Source organism: Macaca fascicularis, chromosome 16, assembly GCF_037993035.2.
Source record: "Macaca fascicularis isolate 582-1 chromosome 16, T2T-MFA8v1.1".
In the NCBI taxonomy this organism is placed as follows: Eukaryota; Metazoa; Chordata; class Mammalia; order Primates; family Cercopithecidae; genus Macaca; species Macaca fascicularis.
The window spans coordinates 86,676,518-86,699,011 of NC_088390.1; the positions used below are offsets into that span (position 1 = coordinate 86,676,518).

Here is a 22,494-nt window from a genome sequence, read left to right on the forward strand (position 1 = left end):
TAATTTTTTTTATAGAGACGGGGTCTCACTTTGTTTCCCAGGCTGGTCTCAAACTCCTGGGCTCAAGCGATACTCTGGCTTCAACCTAAAGTGCTGGAATTAAGGTGTGAGCCACCATGCCTGGCCCTCTCTCATCCACAAGAGAACTGTTCACCCCTGCCCTCCAATCTATGTCATTTGTGACTTCAGGCAGCTTCTCTTTCTACATAAAGTGAACCTGTCCCAAAGCTGTGCTCGCTGGGCCTCCCTGCCAGGGCTGGAAGGGGCAACAGTCCACGTTTGGCTTGCACCCACATACCAAGGGCATCCATGCTTGAACCTAGACATGGTTCATTCACAGGGATGGGTGAAGGTAAACAAACTCTGGCGGGCACTAGGCACTATCAGTTTCATAAATCTGCACACCACCTATGACTCAGCACTCATGCTTCTCAGAATCTACTCAAACATGCTTGAGTCAGCCTTCCAGGAAGCAAGAAGAAGTGGGAAGAAAACTGGGTGTCTCTGAATTCAGTAACGTCTTGACTGTAGGATACCATGGAATATTGCACAGCAATTAAAAGAAATGAGGTGAAGGCCGGGTGTGGCGGCTCACACCTGTAATCCCAGCACTTTGGGAGGCCGAGGTGGGGGGTCACTTAAGGTCAGGAGTTCAAGACCAGCCTGGCCAACATGGCAAAACCCTGTCTACTAAAAATACAAAAATTAGCTGACCTCTGTGACAGAGTGAGACTGTCTCAAAAAAAAAAAAAAAAGCGAAATGAGATGAAGCTTTAAGTTGTAACACTGAATTTGGGGTGGAAAAAACCAAGTTGCAGAATGATACCCATCTTAAGATGCTATTTGAGTGAACACAAAGACCAAACAATTGTATGTTGTGTACAAGTTTAAAAAAGAGTTCTCTGCACTTGGGAGGCCTGTAGTCCCAGGTACTCTGGACGCTGAGGCAGGAGAATCACTTGAGCCTGGGGGGGTCGAGGCTGCAGTGAGCCATGAGTGTGTCACTGCACTCCAGCCTGGGCAATAGAGTAAGACCCCATCTCAAAAAGAAAGAGAAAAAAGAAAATAGAGTTGTTGCAGATGTAATTAGTTCAAGTTAAAATGAGGCCATACTGGAGTAGGGTGGGCCTAATCCCATATAAGCGGTGACTTCTTGTTTTTGGTTTTGAGACAGGGTCTCACTCTTGTCCAGGCTGGATTGCAGTGGCTTGACCACTGCAGTCGGCTCTCTGGCTCAAGTGATCCTCCTGCCTCAGCCTCTCAAGTAGCTGGGACCACAGGCATGAGCCACCATGCAGGGCAAATTTTTATTTTTATTATTTATGTATGTATTTATTTTTGAGACAGAATGTCACTCTGTGCCCCAGGCAGGAGTGTAGTAGTGTGATCTTGGCTCACTGCAACCTCTGCCTCCCGGGCTCAAGCAATTCTCCTGCCTCAGCCTCCAGAGTAGCTGGGATTGCAGGCGTGCACCATCATGCCCAGCTAATTTTTGTATTTTTAGTAGACATGGAGTTTCACCATGTTGACCAGGCTGGTCTCGAACTCCTGATCGCAAGTGATCTGCCCGCCTCAGCCTCCCAAAGTGTTGAGATTACGGGGATGGGCCACTGCGCCCAGCCAAATTTTTAAATTTTGTATAGAGACAGGGTTTTGCCATGTTGCCCAGGCTGGAAGTGGTGTTTTTATAAAGGGAAATTTGTTCATCGATATACGTGGAGCATGTGCTGTGAACGTGAAGGCAGAGATCTCATGACACAGGGTCAAGCCAAGGAACTCTAGCAACTGTCAGCTGAAGAACGTCGAGGTGCAAACATTGATAAAGGAGAACTTGTTTCTCATAAAGGGTTGCAGCCTGCAAGGAGGTTTATTTATTTATTTTTTTGAGACGGAGTCTCCCTCTGTAGCCCAGACTGGAATGCAGTGGCATGATCTCGCTTCACTGCAAGCTCTACCTCCTGGGTCCTGGTTCAAGCAATTCTGCCTCAGCCTCCCGAGTAGCTCGGATTACAGGCACACACCGCCATGCCCAGCTAATTTTTTTGTATTTTTAGTAGAGACGGGGTTTCACCATGTTGGCCAGGCTGGTCTTGAACTCCTGACCTTGTGATCCGCTTGTGATCCGTCTGCTTTGGCCTCCCAAAGTGCTGGGATTACAGGCGTGAGCCACTGAGCCCGGCCAGAGGTTCTTTTTTTTTTTGAGATGGAGTCTTGCTCTGTTGCCCAGGCTGGAGTGTAGTGGCACAATCTTGGCTCACTGCAAGCTCCACCTTCTGGGTTCACGCCATTCTTCTGCCTCAGCCTCCCCAGTAGCTGGGACTACAGGTGCCCGCCACCATGCCTGGCTAATTTTTTGTATTTTTTTTTTTTTTTTTTAGTAAAGACGGGGTTTCACCATATTAGCCAGGATGGTCTGGATCTCCTGACCTCGTGATCCGCCCCCCTCGGCCTCTCAAAGTGCTGGGATTACAGGCGTGAGCCACCGCGCCCGGCCGGAGGCTCTTCTTGTAGCCTGGGAAGCATGGCTGGCACTTTGAGGAAGGGACGAGTAAGACAGGAATTTACTCTGAAAGGGTTGGCCAAGTATAGGTGCTCAGTAGGTTACAGGAGGGGCTATGAGTAGTCATGAAGGAGTCGCATATGCATGGGAATTAGGCTTACATGTGTGGAAAATACAGCAACATATGACCCATGTTCACTTTGGGAAAAAGACTTCACATTTAAATGCATTATAATCAGGCCCTATACATAAAAAGGTGACATGTAGGGTACAAGTCCCCGACGTGCACATCCTCAGGAGGCCAGTCAGAACCACAGAAACGAGACCAGGTGCCGGGTGGGTACCGTTAGTGGAGGCATCCTCAGTCTTTCATAGGACCTAGTTTTCCTGCGTGTCCGTGTGAAGAGACCACCAAACAGGCTTTGTGTGAGCAACAAGGCTATTTATTTCACCTGGGTGCAGGCGGGCTGAGTCCAAAAAGAGAGTCAGCGAAGGGAGACAGGGGTGGGGCTGTTTTATAGGATTTGGATAGGTAGTGGAAAATTATAGTCAAAAGGGGTTGCTCTCTGGCTGGCAGGGTTGGGGGTCACAAGGTACTCAGTGGGGGAGCTTTTGAGCCAGGATGAGCCAGGAGAAGGAATTTCACAAGGTAATGTCATCAGTTAAGGCAGGAACTGGCCATTTTCACTTCTTTTGTGATTCTTCATTTGCTTCAGGCCATCTGGATGAATACGTGCAGGCTTGGGCTCAGAGGCCTGACACTGGTGATGATTAATAAGAGGGCTGGGGCTGGGAAGCAGGTGGGACAGGGCCAGCCTCTGTCCTGCTGTGGCTGGGACTTAAAAATTTTGTTGTTGGCTGGGCGCGGTGGCTCATGCCTGTAATCCCAGCACTTTGGGAGGCTGAGGCGGGCGGATCACGAGGTCAGGAGATTGAGACCATCCTGGCTAACACGGTGAAACCCTGTCTCTAGTAAAAAATAGAAAAAAATTAGCCGGGCGTGGTGGCGGGTGCCTGTAGTCCCAGCTACTCGGGAGGCTGAGGTAGGATAATGGCGTGAACCCTGAAGGTGGAGCTTGCAGTGAGCCGATATCGCGCCTCTGCACTCCAGCCTGGGTGACAGAGCGAGACTCCATCTGAAAAAAAAAAAAAAAGAAAAAAAAAATTGTTGTTGTTTTATAGCCAGAAGAGGGTCTGTTAGTCTCTGTCAAAGAGGTTCAGGACTTTTAATTCAGCCCGCACCAGTGATCACCAGGAGCCAGGAGTGAGGCCTGAAACGGATACTCCCTTATAGCCTCAGCAGGACCCAGTGCTGCCAACACCCTGATCTTGGGCTTCTGGCCGCCAGAGCTGTGAGATGGTACATTTCTGCTGTTTGAAGACTAATTTCTGATTTTTTTTATCTTGCCCAAATTCCTATCTAAGGCATCAGGGAATCATGCCTTACAAACCAAACATTCTCAGATGGATTTCATTTAATCCTATATTTCGTGTGAACCCCAAATACCTGAGACAAGTCTCAGTTAATTTAGAAAGTTTATTTGGCCAAGGTTGAGGACACCTGCCTGTGACACAGCCCCAGGAGGTCCTGACGACATGTGTCCAAGGTGGTCAGGGCACAGCTTGGTTTTATACATTTTAGGGAGACATGAGACCTCAATCTATGTAAGATGCACACTGGAAAGGCCGAACAACTTTGGAAAGTCTTCCAGGTCGTAGATAAGTGAGAGACAAACGGGAGCATTCTTTCGAGTTTCTGACTGGCCTCTCCAAAGGAGGCAGCCTCGGGACTTACTTTCCAATCTGACTCTGGCATAACATTACGTGACAAAGAAGAAAATCAAAATGTTTTACCTGGAAACATGTTTCTTTGCCATATTTTGAAATGGCCCTGCAAAGCTGTCCTTTGTGGGGGAAAATTTGCATCTGTAAAGAATCTCTGTGAATAAAGCTAGATCTTTTTCATCCAGGCCCTCCAAATCCTGCAGAGATTAACTGAGACTCTCGCACCTTTTAAAGGTTTGAATAGGAAACATTACATTTGTCATCTATTTGTCTGTAAAGGCAGGCACTATGAGACTTCAAAAAAACTTTGGTCTCCACAGTGTTTTATCTTAACCTGAACATTTCCTTGCTATTAATCCCGGGTCTTTAGACAAACTCAACCAATTGTAAACTAGAAAATGTTTAAATTTACCTACAGCCCGGAAGTCTCCTGCCCCCACCGCTTCAAATTTTCCTGCCTTTCTGGACCAAATCAGTGTATTTCTCAAATGCATTTGATTGATGTCTCATGCTTCCCTAAAATGTACAAACCAAGCTGCACCTAACCACCTTGGGCACATGTTGTCAGGACTGCCTGAGGGCTGTGCCACAGGCTATGGGTCAGGCCTCCGAGCCCAAGCTAAGCCATCTTATCCCCTGTGACCTTCACGTATACATCCAGATGGCCTGAAGTAACTGAAGAATCACCAAAGAAGTGAAAATGGCCTGTTCCTGCCTTAACTGATGACATTACCCTGTGAAATTCCTTCTCCTGGCTCATCCTGGCTCACTGAGCACCTTGTGACCCCACCCCTGCCCGTCAGAGAACACCTCCTTTGACCGTAATTTTCAGCCACCTACCCATATCCTATAAAACGGCCCCACCCCATCTCCCTTCACTGACTGTCTTTTTGGACTCCTCCCGGCTGCACCCAGGTGATTAAAAAGCTTTATTGCAGGCTAGGCGCAGTGGCTCACACCTGTAATCCCAGCACTTTGGGAGGCCGAGGCGGGTGGATCACCTGAGGTCGGGAGTTCGAGACCAGCCTGACCAACATGGAGAAACCCCGTCTCTACTAAAAATACAAAATTAGCTGGGCGTGGTGGCGCGTGCCTATAATCCCAGCTACTAGGGAGGCTGAGGCAGGAGAATTGCTTGAGCCTGGGAGGCGGAGGTTGTGGTGAGCCGAGATCGTGCCATTGCACTCCAGCCTCGGCAACAAGAGTGAAACTCTGCCTCAAAAAAAAAAAAAAAAAAAAAAAAAAAGCTTTATTGCTCACACAAAGTCTGTTTGATGGTCTCTTCACACGGACGTGAGTGAAACCATGGCTACTCATACTTGGCTCAGAATAAATCTCTTCAAATATTTTACAGAGTTTGACTCTTTTCATCCACATGTTTAACCCCTCTGGTCTGGGGTCCTATGTCTCAACAGCCTGGCAAGCATACACAGCACATGAAGTGTGAGAAGCGTGTGTGCCATTTCTTTTTTTTTTTTTTTTTTTTTTTTTTGAGATGGAGTCTTGCTCTGTCACCCAGGCTGGAGTGCAGTGGCCGGATCTCAGCTCACTGCAAGCTCCTCCTCCTGGGTTCACGCCATTCTCCTGCCTCAGCCTCCCGAGTAGCTGGGACTACAGGCACCCGCCACTTCGCCCGGCTAGTTTTTTGTATTTTTTAGTAGAGACGGGGTTTCACCGTATTAGCCAGGATGGTCTCGATCTCCTGACCTCATGATCCGCCCGTCTCGGCCTCCCAAAGTGCTGGGATTACAGGCTTGAGCCACCGCGCCCAGCCACGTGTGTGCCATTTCTAAACCCAGCCAATAACAACCTCCCCCTCCAGCCTCCTTCCCGCCTTCTGCTGCCTAGGATGGAGATGATTTTTTGGGTGCCCTCCAAAGCCATGGGGTGAAAATGGCAGAGCGGAGGAGGGCACTCTGCTGAGCAGCATTCCAGCCCAGCACTGTTACATGGGCAAGAGGCAAAGCTCCAAGGGCTTACGTGTACTTGCTGCAGCAGCTGGTAGAGGCAGACTGCGATCACGGAGACAGCACTGTCCCACAGAAAAATCATGCAAGCCACCAATGTGAGCCATGCAAGTCATTTAAACATTTTGACTAGTCATATTGAAAAAGCCAAAAGAAACAGTTGAAATTAACTGTTTAGAGACAAAGTCTCATTCTTTCGCTCAGGCTGGAGTGCAGTGGTGCAGTCAGGATTGGTGGGAGGAAAAAGCAGGTTTTAATCGGAGACCCAGTAAAGTGAGAAGATGCCCAACTAGCGTTCTAAAGTGTCACCTTGGCTGGGTGCGGTGGCTCATGCCTGTAATTCCAGCACTTTGGGAGGCCAAGGCAGGTGGATCACCTGAGGTCAGGAGTCTGAGACCAGCCTGGCCAACATGGAGAAACCCCGTCTCTCTACTAAAATTACAAAAATGAGCCAGGTGTGGTGGCGGGTGCTTGTAATCCCAGCTACTGGAGGCTGAGGCATGAGAATGCTTGAACTGGGAGGTGGAGGTTGCAGTGAGCCAAGATCGCACACTGCACTCCAGCCTGGAGTATAGAGTGAGACTCTATCTCCAAAACACAAAGATCTTAAAATTAAAAATTTACCCTCAGGTTTTTGTGTTTGTTCATTTTTGAGGCAAGATCTCACTTTGTCGTCCAGGCTGGAGTGCAGTGGTATGATCACGGCTCACTGCAGCCTGGAGCTCAAACGATCCTCTTGCCTCAGCCTCTACAGGTGCACCACCACGGCCAGCTAATTTTTTTAAATGATTTTTTGTAGAGATGGAGTCTCTCTATGTTGCCCAGGCTGCCATCGGGTTCTTCTAGGGAAACTTGCCATGGGCGCCGTGGGGAGTGGGGTAGGGGCAGGGTCTGTGTGTCTTGTTCCCATGGCTGTCGTGGGCAGTTGTCGGTTAGGAGGGGTGGCTGGCGAGGATGTTGGACTAATTGTTGGCGACCCCCCTAAGCAGGAGGATTCAGCTGGGGCTCCGCGCCGGAAATTGTTTCAGGATGAGGATCCCCTCTGGAATGCGCAGAGAGGCGCAGTGTCCAGAGAGGGACGGGATGAAGGGGTGAGAGGGGAAGGAAGAAAAAGAAAGTGGGCGATTTTAAAACGGAGGTCCCTGGTTACACCGTGAGCCTCACAAATGAGGAAACTGAGGCACGGGGGATGGCGCCGGCCGGTGTGGCCCCTCCGTCATCAGTGACAGAGCGCGCTCTGCGCGGGGCCGCGGAGGTCCCTTAATACGCAAAGGCCCCCACGCAGCGCGCTGACGACCTCCACTGCACCCGCCAGGCGCCCTCTGGGCGGCTTCCAGGCCGATCGCCCGCTCTGCCGGGCCGCGGACACTGTCCGAGGTGCTGGGCGCCGGGGCAGGGGGCGCACCTGTCCGGCCCCACTCCACTGCTCAGGCCCGCCCGGGGTCTGGGCTTCCGGGAGACCCGCATGCGCCCCACGCCTGGCGGGAACCTAGGCCCCTCCCGCGCCTGTCCCCGGCGCGCAGCGGCCCGAGGCGCCTCCCGGGGGCTGGGGGCGCGGAGTCACTGGGAGGCGCCACCGGCGGGGAATTCCGCACACGCCTGCGCGGGTCCAGCGGCGGCGGGCAGGGCGGGCCCAGGGCCCCGTGACCCGAGGGGCGACAGCGCGGGGCAGGCGGCGAGCTCGGGGGCCGCAGGTGCGAGCGGACGCGGAGAGTCTCCCGGGGCGGGGAGCGGGCTAGGGTGCAGTGGGCCCCGCGGGTGGGCGGGTTGACCCGGTCCCGGGGAGCGGCGCCTGCGTCCGGATGCCCCTCCCGGCCGCCTCTTCCTGCCGGCTCCAAGTTTCGGTTTCGCCGCCGGGGTGCCCGGTCCAGCCCCGCCCGCGGCGCCCACCGACCCTGTTTCCCGGCTGCGGGAGGGGCCGGGGTGGGGGCAGCAGGCACCCATGGGACCCCGGCGACATCCCCGGAGCGCAGAGCGCTTCCGACCCGCCCATCCCGGGGCGCGGAGGAGCCTTTGCGCCCCGGCGGTGCTGCCCCCAGGAAGTGGCCGGGGCACGGGCGGGTAGTGGACGGGGACAGCCGGACCGGGGCCTGCAGCTCCGCCCGGGAATCCTGCGCCTGCACGAATTGCAACAACGGAAAAGTGAAGTTGCAAAAACAGATTCCTAACTTTTACGAGGGAGGCATCGCCCCTTCCGGACCGCACCGCGCAGCGTCCTCCCGACTTGGCGAAGTCGCCCGAGCGCGGGGTTCAAGGCCGGAGTGGGCAGCCCTCCCGGATGGCTGCCTGCAAGCCGGTGGGCCGGGTCCTGGGGGAGTCTAGGCCGGGAGGGGAAGGAGCTGTGCAAACATGGTGGTGACCTCTCCCTGCCCCCACCTTGTTGACTTTGGTTGTGGTTGGGGGGATGGGCTTTGATTTGGGAGGCAGTGTCTGTGCTTGGGGAAAAATGGCAGAGAAAAGACAGGAAGCGTATTGAATGCAGCAGTGTTGGGTGCCTGGGGCGCTCTCTTGTGTCTTTCGGCCCCTAGGGCAGACGGAACAATTAGATGCTTTAGGGGGCCGGCGCGGTGGCTCATGCTTGTAATACCAAAACTTTGGGAAGCCAAGGCGGGCGGATCACCTGAGGTCAGGAGTTCCAGACCAGCCTGGCCAACCTGAAACCCCTTCTCTACTAAAAACACAAAAAATTAGCCAGGTGTGGTGGCGCATGGCTGTAATTCCACCTACTTGGGAGACTGAGGCAGGAGAATCGCTAGAACCCAGAGGCAGAGGTTGCAGTGATTTGAGATTGCCCACTGCACTCCAGCCTGGGTGACCAGTGAAACTGTAAAAATAAAAAAAAAAAGAAGAAGAAGATGCTTTATGGAGGATTTTTCGAGTTTTCTGGTCTATGGTTCCCCAGTGTAGCATTGGAGAAGGAAACACTTCGGGTGGAAAGAAAGAGGCCTGGGCGGTGGGGAGTCATCGAAGGTGTTTGAGGGAGGGAGTGCCCAGTGGTGGTTGCTTCAGGTGGAGTGTGGAGGGGAGGAGGTTCGGTGGGGGCCAGGGCTTGTATGTGGCAGGGGAAGGGGAGTTTTAAACTTTCCTTCTACTCTGAAGGAGAGAGAATTTTAGTCTCTGGAATAAAAGGGCAGCAGACCTGAAGAAGAGATGCAAATTGTCCCATACACTTATTGGGAACCTCATCAAAGAGAAGACTGCAGACGACAGATGATTGATGTTTTATTTATGGCATTGGGACGGGAGCTTGGGGCTGGAGAGGGGAGGTGTACAGGGCTGTCGTGTGCAGATAATCACTCAAGTGATCTGGGAGCTGCTCTCAGAGGAACTGGTGAGGCCGCAGGCACTCCTCTAGTGTGTCCCTGGGACCGCTCCGAGATCCCTCTAGGCAGATAATGGGGCCTCAGAGAGAGCTTCTGCTCCAGTGTGCTCTTTCGTGATGTGGATTTCCTTTATAGCCTTTTACAAAAGGCCAGCTTCCCAGAACTGCTCCTGACTCTGCGGTTTCTCTGAATAGCCATCTCAAAATTGACCACAGAGTCTGTTTTGGAGTGGCATAGATTAGTCTCCCACACAGGTGAAGCCAGGGAACCAACACCCAGTGCTTCTGTCCCGCGTTCAGGCCCGGCCTGAATCAGCCCACCCTGTGATGGAGACTCAGTGGGAGGAGAGGGCAGGGCCAGGGCAAGGAGGGGGCCTGAGTGTCCTCCTGCTGCTGAAGGCACCACTCAGCTGCCGCTCCGGCCACTGCCCCAGTGGAGTTCTTTGGTTCGAAGCCATCAGAAGAAGGGGGTGGGTGGGCCAGTGTGCCCTGGGGCCTCTTACTGGGGAGGGAGAGAGTCAGGTCCTGCACTATTAGGTGGCCAAGAGCCCAAATGCCATCTCCACTCTCACCCTGGATGCAAGAAGTGACCCTGGAGGCCGGGGATGCTGGCCTGAGTCTTGGTCTGGACTCGCTGTGACCATCACCTTGGTTTGATGCCACCCACCACAGAGGCTGTTCTAAGGGCAGGTGGTCAGTGCAGAGTGGGGAGCTTTGTGGACGGCAGCCTCCCCCCATTCCTAGGAATCTGACTGCCAGCCCAGTAGCTCTGGGCTTCCTGCTCAGGCCCCATCACTTGTGGGGCAGGTGCTCTAGTCTTCTTTGGAGGATGAGGAGGGTGAAGCATCAGGAGGCTGAGCACCTTACTCAGGGCAGGCCGTGGTACCCTGCTGAACAGCACGTGGCTGCCCAGCCTGTCTGGAGCATCCCCTGTCCCCACCCGGCCCAACCCATGTCCTCAGCAGCAGGAATGGTTCTGGGCTGACTGAGTGAGGGACCGGGGCAGAGACTGCAAAAGCTTGAGAGCCAAGAGGGCAGCAGAGAGCGGGGAGGGGCTGGGCTTGGCCTCTGCTGCTGTTGGGTTTCGATTAACCAGGGGACCAGCTGGGCTGCTGTGATTTCACTTTCCCGGAAAATGAAACCGAAGCTGTGGTCACGTGACAGGAGGCTGGTATATAGCGGGCTGCCAGCGACTCCTGCTCTTGCTTCTGGATCTGCAGGGCACCAGCGCGGGTGTTGAGTCGTCCCAGCAGGACGCATGGAGTGTCCCTCGTGCCATCATGTCTCCAAGGAGGAAGCCCCCAGGTTCTGCAGCCAGTGCGGAGAGAGGCTGCCTCCTGCAGCCCCCATAGCAGGTGAGGTCCCGGGGTGCTGGCGGAGGCTGGGGCAGTGGGGACCCCCGGAGATTCCAGGAAATGAAAACCCTGGGCAGCAGGCAGCCCAGGTGGGGCCGAGATCCTCTGTGGCTACAGAACTCTCAAGAAGTTTTGTCGGTGTCTTTGCTAGGGGTTCCTGGTGCTTTTGAAAAGTTTCAGTTTCATTTCCTGGAGAGCTCCCGGTTCTTCCTCCCCCGGGAATGAGAAGTGTCGGGCTGAGCTGAAGGCTTGGTAGAGGGTTTCAGAGGATGCTGCAGGGAAGCAGAGTTCGAGGCTTTGCAGGGGTTGAGAGCTCTGCCTGGGTTCGTTTTTGAAGGGCCGTGAGGGGGCCCCAGGACCTGCCCAGGCACCTCCCTGACTCGGGAGGCCAGTGGAGAGGCAGGAGCAGGGCAGTGTCAGGCGGGCCTTGCCTGCTGACCGTCTTGAGTCCATCCTCAATTTTGTTGGCTTCTGGGACCTCAGACTGGTTCCCCTCCTCTAAGGCTTTAAATACCAACCCTATAACTGGCAGCCCCAGACATTCAGCCTGTCTGTGTCCAAAGCCCAGCCCTACCTCCAATGATGAGGGCACCTCCATATTCCACCTGTGGGACCCACCACCCTTGGGCCCTCTCCTTCCTCCATGCCCCACATGCAGAGGGCCCTGCTGGTCTCCCCGCCTCCACGCTGCCTTCCTGCTTACGCTCAGCACAGCAGATAGTCAAACCACAGACCCCTTCCAAGATCCGCCTCCACCACCACTGTAACTCAGGAGCAGCAGGAGCCCTGATGGTGGCCATAAGGTCCTACATAGACGGCTGCCCACCCCATTCCTCTTGGCTCCCTCTCCTGCCCCCAGAGCCTACCACCTCCTGGCCCTTCCTGGATACACTAGGTGTGCTTCCACCACAAGACCGTTGCACCACCCTTCCCCTCTTTCAGTCTTTGCCCAGCTGTTTGCCACGGGGTCTCTCCGATGTTGTCCTTCAAGTTTAGGGGTCAGGGTGTGAACCCCAGTCCTTCCGCGTTCTTTTTTTGTTTTTAGAGGGAGTTTTTTTGCTCTTGTTGCTCTGGCTGGAGTGCAGTGGCATGATCTTGGCTCACTGCAACCTCTGCCTCCCAGGTTCTAGTGATTCTTCTGCCTCAGCCTCCCAAGTAGCTGGAACTACAGGCGCCCACCACCACGCCTGGCTAATTTTTGTATTTTTAGTAGAGACAGGGTTTCACCATGTTGGCCAGGCTGGTCTTGAACTCTTGACCTCACGTGATCCACCTGCCTTGGCCTTGCAAAGTGCTGGGATTACAGGTGTGAGCCACCGCGCGGCCTAAGGGCTCTACTTCTATTAATAATAGTGCTGCGAGAACTGGTAGTACGCAGCATGACTGTTTCTAGAGGCATGCAAAGCAAATGCACTTGAGACTCCTAACTCACCACTCGTAAGAGGTCAGGAATTTGGTGACTCTCTACATGATGCTTTTGAACATTTATCGAAAACCAAGAAATGCAATGATGCTGGCTGGTTGCCCCCAGCATCGCTGAGAAAGTGGTGAAAAGGATGAACTCAGGGATTCGATGTCTGGGCTGCAGCTCTGCATAAATGATCTGAGAGTTTGTTAGCGTGCCCTGGGTCAGAATCTTCTCTCCTGTAGGGTTGAAATTGTAGAAAATCGAGCACCAGCTCTCATGCGATTAGCTGAGTTACAACGAAAGCTGAGCTCTCAGCCATGCAGGGTGTCTACTGTTAAAGCGGGGGCACTTAAGCCAGATGCCGTAGTTCACAACTATAACCGCAGCATTTTTACAGGTGGAGGTGGAAGGATCACTTGAGCCTAGGAGTTTGAGACCAGCCTGGGCAACGTAGAAAGACTCTATCTCTGTATAAAAAGAAAAAAAAAAGTGAGGACATTGGGTGGCAAAGGATGGGATCCTTGAAGTTGGGATGGGGACATGGGAAGCCCCTGGCCAGGCTGGAGACATTGAGTTCCAAATGATATAAAGTTGGATCAGGTTGAGTTTGTTAGCGTGGGGCCACTAGCAGAGATTGTGCATTTCATGTTGCAGCTGGTAGAGTTAGGAAGGGCTCTGAGTCTTTGTTTGGTTGCTGAAACATGGATCAAAAGGTAGATCAAAAGGTGGCCCACCTTGCTAGGCATCGTGGCTCACACCTGTAATCCCAGCACTTTGGGAGGCCGAGGTGAGTAGATTGCTTGAGACCAGGAGTTTGAGACCAGCCTAGGCAACATGGTGAAGCCCCATCTCAAAAAAAAAACAAAAAACAAGAATTAGCCGGAGCAGGAGGATCACTTGAGCCTGGGAAGTCGAGGCTGCAGTAAGCCACGATTGTCCCACTACATTCCAGCCTGGGTGACAGAGTGAGATCCTGTCTCAAAAGAAAAGAAAAGAAACAGCCTTACAGTGGCCTCTAAGTGCACAAGTGAAAAGAAGAGTCTCACGCCTCTCACTTTATTTTTTAAAATTCTATTCCATTGTTTTGAGACAGAGTCTTGCTCTGTCACCCAGGCTGGAGGCAGTGGTGCCATTTCAGCTCACTGCAACCTCCATCTCCCAGGTTCAAGCGATGTTCCTGCCTCAGCCTCCCAAGTAGCTGGGATTACAGGCGTGAAGCACCACCTTCAGCTATTTTTTATATTTTTAGTAGAGACGGCGTTTCACCATGTTGGCCAGGTTGGTCTCAAACTCCTGACCTCAAGTGATCCGCCCACCTTGGCCTCTCAAAGTGCTGGGATTACAGGTGTGAGCCACCCACACCACACCTGGCCTCATGCCTCTCACTTTAAATCAAGAGTTAGACATGATTAAACTTCTTGAGGAAGGCATGTTGAAAGCTGAGATAGGCTGATAGCTAGGCCTCTTGCACCAAATGGTTAGCCAAGTTGTAAATGCAAAGAAAAAGTTTTTGAAAGAAGTTAAAAGTGCCTCCAGCACTTTGGGAGGCTGAGGTGGGTGGATCACCTGAGGTTAGGAGTTTGAGACCAGCCTGGCCAACGTGGTGAAACCCTGTCTCTACTAAAAATGCAAAAATTATCTGGGTGTGGTGTCTCATGCCCGTAATCCCAGCTTCTTGGGAGGCTGAGGCACAAGAATTGCTTGAACCCAGGAGACAGAAGTTGCGGTGAGCCGAGATCACACCACTGCACTCCAGCCTGGGTGACAAGAGTGAGACTCCATCTCAAAAAAAAAAAAAAAAAAAAAAAAGAGAGAGAGACCATCCTGGCCAATATGGTGAAAACTCATGTCTACTAAAAATACAAAACTTAGCTAGGTGTGGTGGTGTGTACCTGTAGTCCCAGCTACTCGGGAGGCTGAGGCAGGAGAATCACTTGAACCCAGGAGGCAGAGGTTGCAGTGAGCTGAGATTGTACCACTGCACTCCAGCCTGGGTGACAGAGCAAGACTCTGTCTCAAAAAAATAAAATTAAATTAAATTAAAAAAGAAAAAGGAAAAAGAGGTTTATTTAGCTCACAGTTCTGCAGACTGAGAAGTTCAGGGCCTGGCCCTGGCTTCTGGTGAGGGCTTTTGTGCCGTGTCACAACATGGCAGAATAGGCCGATGGGGATGCCGATGAAGCCTGATGGGGCATCTTGGCTTCGTAACAACCCACTCTGGCGGGTGCTAATCCATTCCCGAGGGGAGTAAACCAGTCTCTCGAGAGAGTGAGAACCCATGACTGCAAACGGCATCAAGCCATTCATGAGGGATTCGCCCTCATGACCCGCAGACCTCCCCCGGCCCTGCCTCCCAGCACTGGCACACTGGGGATCAGATGTCAACATGAGTTTTGGTGGGGACGGACAAGGCACGTCTACACCACAGCGAAGGCTAGAGTGAGTGCGGGGCCGGCGGAGTGGGTGCTCCACGCTGTCTGCGTGGCAGCTCTGCATGGGTGAGAATCTGGAGGCAGAGCAGCTGGGCAGGCAGACGCCTTAGTGCCAGGACAAGGGAAGCAGTGGGAGACCCCTGGGCCACCGCTGGGAGAGTGCCCACCCTGGGGAAGACAGGAGGAATGTCTACAGTAGGGGAGGAAAGCGTAACAGGCTGTGTTTCAGAGGTGCCCGAGGTGTGCTGACATCCTAGTACAGAGTCAGGTCAATCCACTGCTCTGGACATTGGGAGGGAGGGGTTGGATGCTAGGACACTGTGGTCTTTCTGTCTGATTCACCCCTTGTGCTGAGACTGGGGTCCCTGGTTCCCTCCTCCCCACCTGGAGCAGAACTCCTACCCTGCTCACGTCAGCAGGCCAGTGCGGGACCTCGGAGGGAGAGCGGGGTGAATCTCTCTGCACTAGCGGGAAGGATGCCAGTTTTTCCTTCCTAACATTCACTTGCTTCTCTCTGAGGTTTGACCCTTCCTTCGTCTGCCGTTACAGATTCTGAGAACAATAACTCCACAATGGCGTCAGCCCCGGAGGGCGAAATGGAGTGTGGGCAGGAGCTGGAGGAGGAAGGGGGCCCGTGCTTGTCCCCGGGCTCAGACAGTTGGCAAGAAAACCCTGATGAGCCCGGTTCCGATGGCTCCTGGACCATCCAAGAAGTGAGTGCCCCGCCCCTGGCTCCCCGCTGCTCACTCTGCCCAGGATCATCTCACTGCACAGCTGCCCAGCTGGCCCCCGAAAATGCCACCACAGCCCAGCCCACTGAACCTGCCCACAGGGCAGCAGCAGAGCCGCCCCTTCTGCACCTGATTTGTCTCTGGCTGGAGTCTGTGGGTTCCAGACCCCTTGGGGCCTCCACCTTCTTTTTCTTTTCTTTTCTTTTTTCTTTTTTTTTGAGACAGAGTTTCACTCTTGTCGCCCAGGCTGGAGTTCAGTGGTGCAATCTCAGCTCACTGCAGCCTCCACCTCCCGGGTTCAAGCGATTCTTCTGCCTCAGCCTCCCAAGTAGCTGGGACTACAGGCGCGCACCACCTCGCCCGGCTAATTTTTTGTACTTAGTAGAGATGGGGTTTCACCATGTTGGTCAGGCTGGTCTCAAACTCCTGACCTCAGGTGATCCACCCACCTCGGCCTCCCAAAGTGCTGGGATTACAGGCATGAGCCACTGCCCCCGGCCTGCACCTTCTTTCTCTTTCTACCAGACCCAATACACATGTGTCTCCCAGAAGCTGTGACTGGGGGGTGGGGCCTGAGCTTCTGCTGTGTGTATCTGTGTCCCAAGCTTCTGTGGGTCTCTTTGCATTGAGGGTGCAAGCTCAGAGGTGCCTTGCAGCTTCAGGGCAGGGACCTGAGCATTGCTGGGTGTGTGTCTTGTGCTTCTGTAGGCCTCTGCATTGAGGATGCATGCCCAGAGGGACTTTGAAGCTTTGGGTGTGGGACGGGTGCTCTGGAAATGTGCTGGCTGGCAGGTTGCCCTTCTTGGAAGGGTGTGGCTGAGCCATCTTTCGGCTCCCTATGGCCTCCAACAGCCCCTTAGGTGTGTTAGACACCAAGAGAATGCGTCCTTGGTGAGATCCCCAGTTGGAGCTGCTAGGGGAGGCTTTCGAGGGGAGCGTCCTGGATATGTTCAAGGAGAATGGCTGGAAGAGAACCATTCTCCTGGGCTCTAGCACAGCCTGGGAAGACCCAGAGGGCAGTGTCAGCTCCCAGGTTTCTTGCTGGGCACTGAGAAGGGGAAGCTAAGCTGTTTTTCTGTGTCGGCGCTGGGGTTGGCTTTCTGTCTGTTGTTCCTTGTAGGTGGCACTCCATGATTGGGCTGTGGTGGGGAGTGATGCAGCTGCAGTGCTGTGGTCTGTGGGGTGTGTGTTGGGGGGGTGTGAGTGGGGTGAATGGGACGTGTGTGTTGGGGGTGTGTGAGAGGTGTGTGTGTGTGTGTTGGGGGTGTGTGTTGGGGGTGTGTGAGCGGTGTGAGTGGAATGTGTGTGTTGGGGTTCGTGAGAGGTGTGTGTTGAGGGTGTGTGAGGGGTGTGTGTGTTAGGTGTGTGTGTGTTGGGGGTGTGTGAGCAGTGTGAGTGGAATGTGTGTGTATTGGTGTGTGAGTGGGGTGAGTGGGGTGTGTGTGTGTTGGGGGTGTGTGAGTAGTGTGAGTGGGGTATGTGTATGTTGGGGGTGTGTGAGTGGGGTGAGTGGGGTGTGTGTGTGTTGGGGGTGTGTGAGTGGGGTGAGTGGAATGTGTGTGTGTTGGGGGTGTGTGAGTGGGGTGAGTGGGGTGTGTGTGTGTTGGGGGTGTGTGAGTAGTGTGAGTGGGGTATGTGTGTGTTGGGGGTGTGTGAGTGGGGTGAGTGGGGTGTGTGTGTGTTGGGGGTGAGTGGGGTGAGGGGTGTGTGTGTGTTGGGGGTGTGTGAGTGGGGTGAGTGGGGTGTGTGTGTGTGTTGGGGGTGTGTGAGTGGGGTGAGTGGGGTGTGTGTGTGTTGGGGGTGTGTGAGTGGGGTGAGTGGGGTGTGTGTGTGTTGGGGGTGTGTGAGTAGTGTGAGTGGGGTATGTGTATGTTGGGGGTGTGTGAGTGGGGTGAGGGGTGTGTGTGTTAGGTGTGTGTGTGTTGGGGGTGTGTGAGCAGTGTGAGTGGAATGTGTGTGTATTGGTGTGTGAGTGGGGTGAATGGGGTGTGTGTGTGTTGGGGGTGTGTGAGTAGTGTGAGTGGGGTATGTGTATGTTGGGGGTGTGTGAGTGGGGTGAGTGGGGTGTGTGTGTGTTGGGGGTGTGTGAGTGGGGTGAGTGGAATGTGTGTGTGTTGGGGGTGTGTGAGTGGGGTGAGTGGGGTGTGTGTGTGTTGGGGGTGTGTGAGTAGTGTGAGTGGGGTATGTGTGTGTTGGGGGTGTGTGAGTGGGGTGAGTGGGGTGTGTGTGTGTTGGGGGTGTGTGAGTGGGGTGAGGGGGGTGTGTGTGTGTTGGGGGTGTGTGAGTGGGGTGAGGGGGGTGTGTGTGTGTTGGGGGTGTGTGAGTGGGGTGAGTGGGGTGTGTGTGTGTTGGGGGTGTGTGAGTGGGGTGAGTGGGGTGTGTGTGTGTTGGGGGTGTGTGAGTGGGGTGAGTGGGGTGTGTGTGTGTTGGGGGTGTGTGAGTGGGGTGAGTGGGGTGTGTGTGTGTTGGGGGTGTGTGAGTGGGGTGAGTGGGGTGTGTGTGTGTTGGGGGTGTGTGAGTAGTGTGAGTGGGGTATGTGTATGTTGGGGGTGTGTGAGTGGGGTGAGGGGTGTGTGTGTGTTGGGGGTGTGTGAGTGGGGTGAGTGGGGTGTGTGTGTGTTGGGGGTGTGTGAGTAGTGTGAATGGGGTATGTGTATGTTAGGGGTGTGTGAGTGGGGTGAGTGGGGTGTGTGTGTGTTGGGGGTGTGTGTGGGGTGAGTGGGGTGTATGTGTGTTGGGGGTGTGTGAGTAGTGTGAATGGGGTATGTGTATGTTAGGGGTGTGTGAGTGGGGTGTGTGTGTTGTCAGGCCTCTGAGCCCAAGCTAAGCCATCCTATCCCCGTGACCTGCACAAACACATCCAGATGGCCTGAAGCAAGTGAAGAATCACAAAAGAAGTGAAAATGGCCAGTCCCTGCCTTAAGTGATGACATTACCTTGTGAAATTCCTTCTCCTGGCTCAAAAGCTCCCTCACTGAGCACCTTGTGACCCCCAACCCTGCCCATCAGAGAACAACAACCCCCTTTGAATGTAATTTTCCACCACCCACCCAAATCTTATAAAACAGCCCGATGCCTATCTCCCTTCGCTGACTCTGTTTTCGGACTCAGCCCACCTGCACCCAGGTGATTAAAAAGCTTTATTGCTCACACGTGTGTTGGGGGTGTGTAAGTGGTATGTGTACTGGGGGTGTGTATGTGTTGGGGGTGTGTGAGTGGTGTGTATGTGTTGGGGGTGTGTGAGTGGTGTGTGTGTGTTGGGGGTGAGTGATGTGAGTGGGGTGTGTGTGTGTTGGGATGTGTGAGTGGTGTGAGTGGGGTGTGTGTATGTTGGTGTGTGTGTGAGTGGGGTGTGTGTGTTGGGGGTGTGTAAGTGGTATGTGTACTGGGGGTGTGTATGTGTTGGGGGTGTGTGAGTGGTGTGTATGTGTTGGGGGTGTGTGAGTGGTGTGTGTGTGTTGGGGGTGAGTGATGTGAGTGGGGTGTGTGTGTGTTGGGATGTGTGAGTGGTGTGAGTGGGGTGTGTGTATGTTGGTGTGTGTGTGAGTGGGGTGTGTGTGTTGGGGGTGTGTAAGTGGTATGTGTACTGGGGGTGTGTATGTGTTGGGGGTGTGTGAGTGGTGTGTATGTGTTGGGGGTGTGTGAGTGGTGTGTGTGTGTTGGGGGTGAGTGATGTGAGTGGGGTGTGTGTGTGTTGGGATGTGTGAGTGGTGTGAGTGGGGTGTGTGTATGTTGGTGTGTGTGTGAGTGGTGTGTGTGTGTTGGGGGTGTGTAAGTGGTATGTGTACTGGGGGTGTGTATGTGTTGGGGGTGTGTGAGTGGTGTGTATGTGTTGGGGGTGTGTGAGTGGTGTGTGTGTGTTGGGGGTGAGTGATGTGAGTGGGGTGTGTGTGTGTTGGGATGTGTGAGTGGTGTGAGTGGGGTGTGTGTATGTTGGTGTGTGTGTGAGTGGGGTGTGTGTGTTGGGGGTGTGTTAGTGGTATGTGTATTGGGGGTGTGTATGTGTTGGGGGTGTGTAAGTGGTATGTGTATTGGGGGTGTGTATGTGTTGGGGGTGTGTGAGTGGTGTGTGTGTGTTGGGGTGTGTGAGTGGTGTGAGTGGGGTGTGTATGTTTGTGTGTGTGAGGGGGGTGTGTGTGTTGTGGTGTGTGTGTGTTTGGGTATGTGAGTTGGGGGTGTGTGAGTGGGGTAAGTGGGATGTGTGTTCATGCTGGGGTGTGTATGAGTGGGGTGAGTGGGATATGTGTGTGTGTTGGATGTGTGTGCTGGGGTATGTGAGTTGGGTGTGTGGGTGGGGTGTGTGTGTGTGTTGGGAGTGTGTGAGTGAGGTGAGTGGGATTGTGTGTTGGGGTGTGTGAGTGGGCTGTGTGTGTGTTGTGGGGTGTGTGTATGTTGGGATATGTGTGTTGGGGTGTGTGGGGTGTGTGTGTGTTGGGGATGTGTGTGTTGGGAGTGTGTGAGCGAGGTGAGTGGTATGTGTGCGTGTTGGGGTGTGTGTGAGTGGGGTGTGTGTGTGTTGGTGTGTGAGTGGGGTGTGTGAGTGGGGTGTGTGTGTTGGGGTGTGTGTGAGTGCGGTGTGTGTGTGTTGGGGTATGTGTGTTGGGGTATGTGTGTTGGGGTGTGTGAGTGGGGTGTGTGTGTTGGGGTGTGTGTGAGTGCGGTGTGTGTGTGTTGGGGTATGTGTGTTGGGGTGTGTGAGTGGGGTGTGTGTGTTGGGGTTGTGTGTGTGTTAGGGTATGTGAGTTGGGGGTGTGTGAGTGGAGGGTGTGTGTGTTGGGGATGTGTGTGTTGGGAGTGTGAGCGAGGTGAGTGGCATGTGTGTACATGTTGGGGTGTGTGTGAGTGGGGTGAGTGGGATATGTATGTGTTGGGGTGTGTGTGAGTGGGGTGTGTGTGTGTTGGGGTGTGTGTGAGTGGGGTGTGTGTGTACATGTTGGGGTGTGTGTGAGTGGGGTGAGTGGGATATGTATGTGTTGGGGTGTGTGTGAGTGGGGTGTGTGTGTTGGGGTGTGTGTGAGTGGGGAGAGTGGGGTATGTGTGTTGGGGTGTGAGTGGGGTGTGTGTGTGTTGGGGTGTGTGTGAGTGGGGTGAGTGGGATATGTATGTGTTGGGGTGTGTGTGAGTGGGGTGTGTGTGTGTTGGGGTGTGTGTGAGAGGGGAGAGTGGGGTATGTGTGTTGGGGTGTGAGTGGGGTGTGTGTGTGTTGGGGTGTGTGTGAGTGGGGTGAGTGGGATATGTATGTGTTGGGGTGTGTGGGTGGGGTGTGTGTGTGTGTTGGGGTGTGTGTGAGTGGGGAGAGTGGGGTATGTGTGTTGGGGTGTGAGTGGGGTGTGTGTGTGTTGGGGTGTGTGTGAGTGGGATATGTATGTGTTGGGGTGTGTGTGAGTGGGGAGAGTGGGATATGTGTGTTGGGGTGTGAGTGGGGTGTGTGTGTGTTGGGGTGTGTGTGAGTGCGGTGTGTGTGTTGGGGTGTGTGTGAGTGCGGTGTGTGTGTGTGTTGGGGGGTGTGTGTTGGGGTGTGTGTGAGTGCGGTGTGTGTGTGTGTTGGGGGGTGTGTGTTCGGGTGTCTGTGAGTGCGGTATGTGTGTGTGTTGGGGGGGTGTGTGTTGGGGTGTGTGTGAGTGCGGTGTGTGTGTGTGTTGGGGGGGTGTGTGTTGGGGTGTGTGTGAGTGCGGTGTGTGTGTGTGTTGGGGGGGTGTGTGTTGGGGTGTGTGTGAGTGCGGTGTGTGTGTGTTGGGGGGGTGTGTGTTGGGGTGTGTGTGAGTGCGGTGTGTGTGTGTGTTGGGGTGTGTGTGAGTGCTGTGTGTGTGTGTGTGTTGGGGGGGTGTGTGTTGGGGTGTGTGTGAGTGCGGTGTGTGTGTGTGTGTTGGGGGGTGTGTGTTGGGGTGTGTGTGAGTGCGGTGTGTGTGTGTGTTGGGGGGGTGTGTGTTGGGGTGTGTGTGAGTGCGGTGTGTGTGTGTTGGGGTGTGTGTGTTGGGGTGTGTGTGAGTGCGGGGTGTGTGTGTGTTGGGGGGGTGTGTGTTGGAGTGTGTGTGAGTGCGGTGTGTGTGTGTGTTGGGGTGTGTGTGAGTGCCCTGTGTGTGTGTGTTGGGGGGTGTGTGTTGGGGTGTGTGTGAGTGCGGTGTGCGTGTGTGTGTTGGGGGGGGTGTGTGTTGGGGTGTGTGTGAGTGCGGTGTGTGTGTGTGTTGGGGGGGTGTGTGTTGGGGTTGTGTGTGAGTTCGGTGTGTGTGTGTGTTGGGGTGTGTGTGAGTGTGGTGTGTGTGTGTGTGTTGGGGGGTGTGTGTTGGGGTGTGTGTGAGTGCGGTGTGTGTGTGTGTTGGGGGGGTGTGTGTTGGGGTGTGTGTGAGTGCGGTGTGTGTGTGTGTGTTGGGGGGGTGTGTGAGTGCGGTGTGTGTGTGTGTGTTGGGGGGTATGTGTTGGGGTGTGTGTGAGTGCGGTGTGTGTGTGTGTTGGGGTGTGTGTGAGTGCGGTGTGTGTGTGTGTGTAGGGGGGGTGTGTGTTGGGGTGTGTGTGAGTGCGGTGTGTGTGTGTGTGTTGGGGTGTGTGTGAGTGCGGTGTGTGTTGGGGGGGTGTGTGTTGGGGTGTGTGTGAGTGCGGTGTGTGTGTGTGTTGGGGTGTGTGTGAGTGCGGTGTGTGTGTGTGTGTTGGGGGTGTGTGTGTTGGGGTGTGTGTGAGTGCGGTGTGTGTGTGTTGGGGTGTGTGTGAGTGGGGTGTGTGTGTGTTGGGGTGTGTGTGAGTGGGGAGAGTGGGGTATGTGTGTTGGGGTGTGAGTGGGGTGTGTGTGAGTGCGGTGTGTGTGTGCTTGTGTCATTCCCTTGGAGAGTAATCCCTTCCAGAGTGGCCAAGGCCACCCCCAAGCCTGGACCACATGGGATGCAGAAAATTTGGGTAACTCCTTTTTTATACCTAATTTGGAACTCCGTCAGAGTGGAGAAGTGGCAATGTGGACGGTGTTCCTTGAAAACATTGAAGACAAATGAATAAATCGTTTGCC

The 22,494-nt window shown here is 54.1% G+C and overlaps 1 protein-coding gene across 12 annotated transcripts in view; it reads left to right on the forward strand.

The window, feature by feature from the left end:
* Positions 1 to 7,876: 7,876 nt before the first annotated feature.
* RNF213 (ring finger protein 213) overlaps positions 7,877 to 22,494 on the forward strand; it is a 133,555-nt gene continuing 118,937 nt past the window's right edge. For 8 of the 12 annotated variants that reach the window (XR_012426302.1, XR_012426303.1, XM_045375695.3 and 5 more), the window contains exons 1-2: positions 10,779 to 10,929; positions 15,319 to 15,482. Coding sequence is in view for 10 of the 12 variants with exons in the window: in XM_045375695.3 (XP_045231630.2) it covers positions 10,833 to 10,929; positions 15,319 to 15,482 (261 nt within the window). In the remaining 2 variants the exon portion in view is untranslated. Of the gene's footprint in view, positions 8,549 to 10,778; positions 10,930 to 15,318; positions 15,483 to 22,494 lie in introns of those variants that run through there. The other 4 variants (XM_045375697.3, XM_074020803.1, XM_045375696.3 and 1 more) reach the window with 2 other exon arrangements.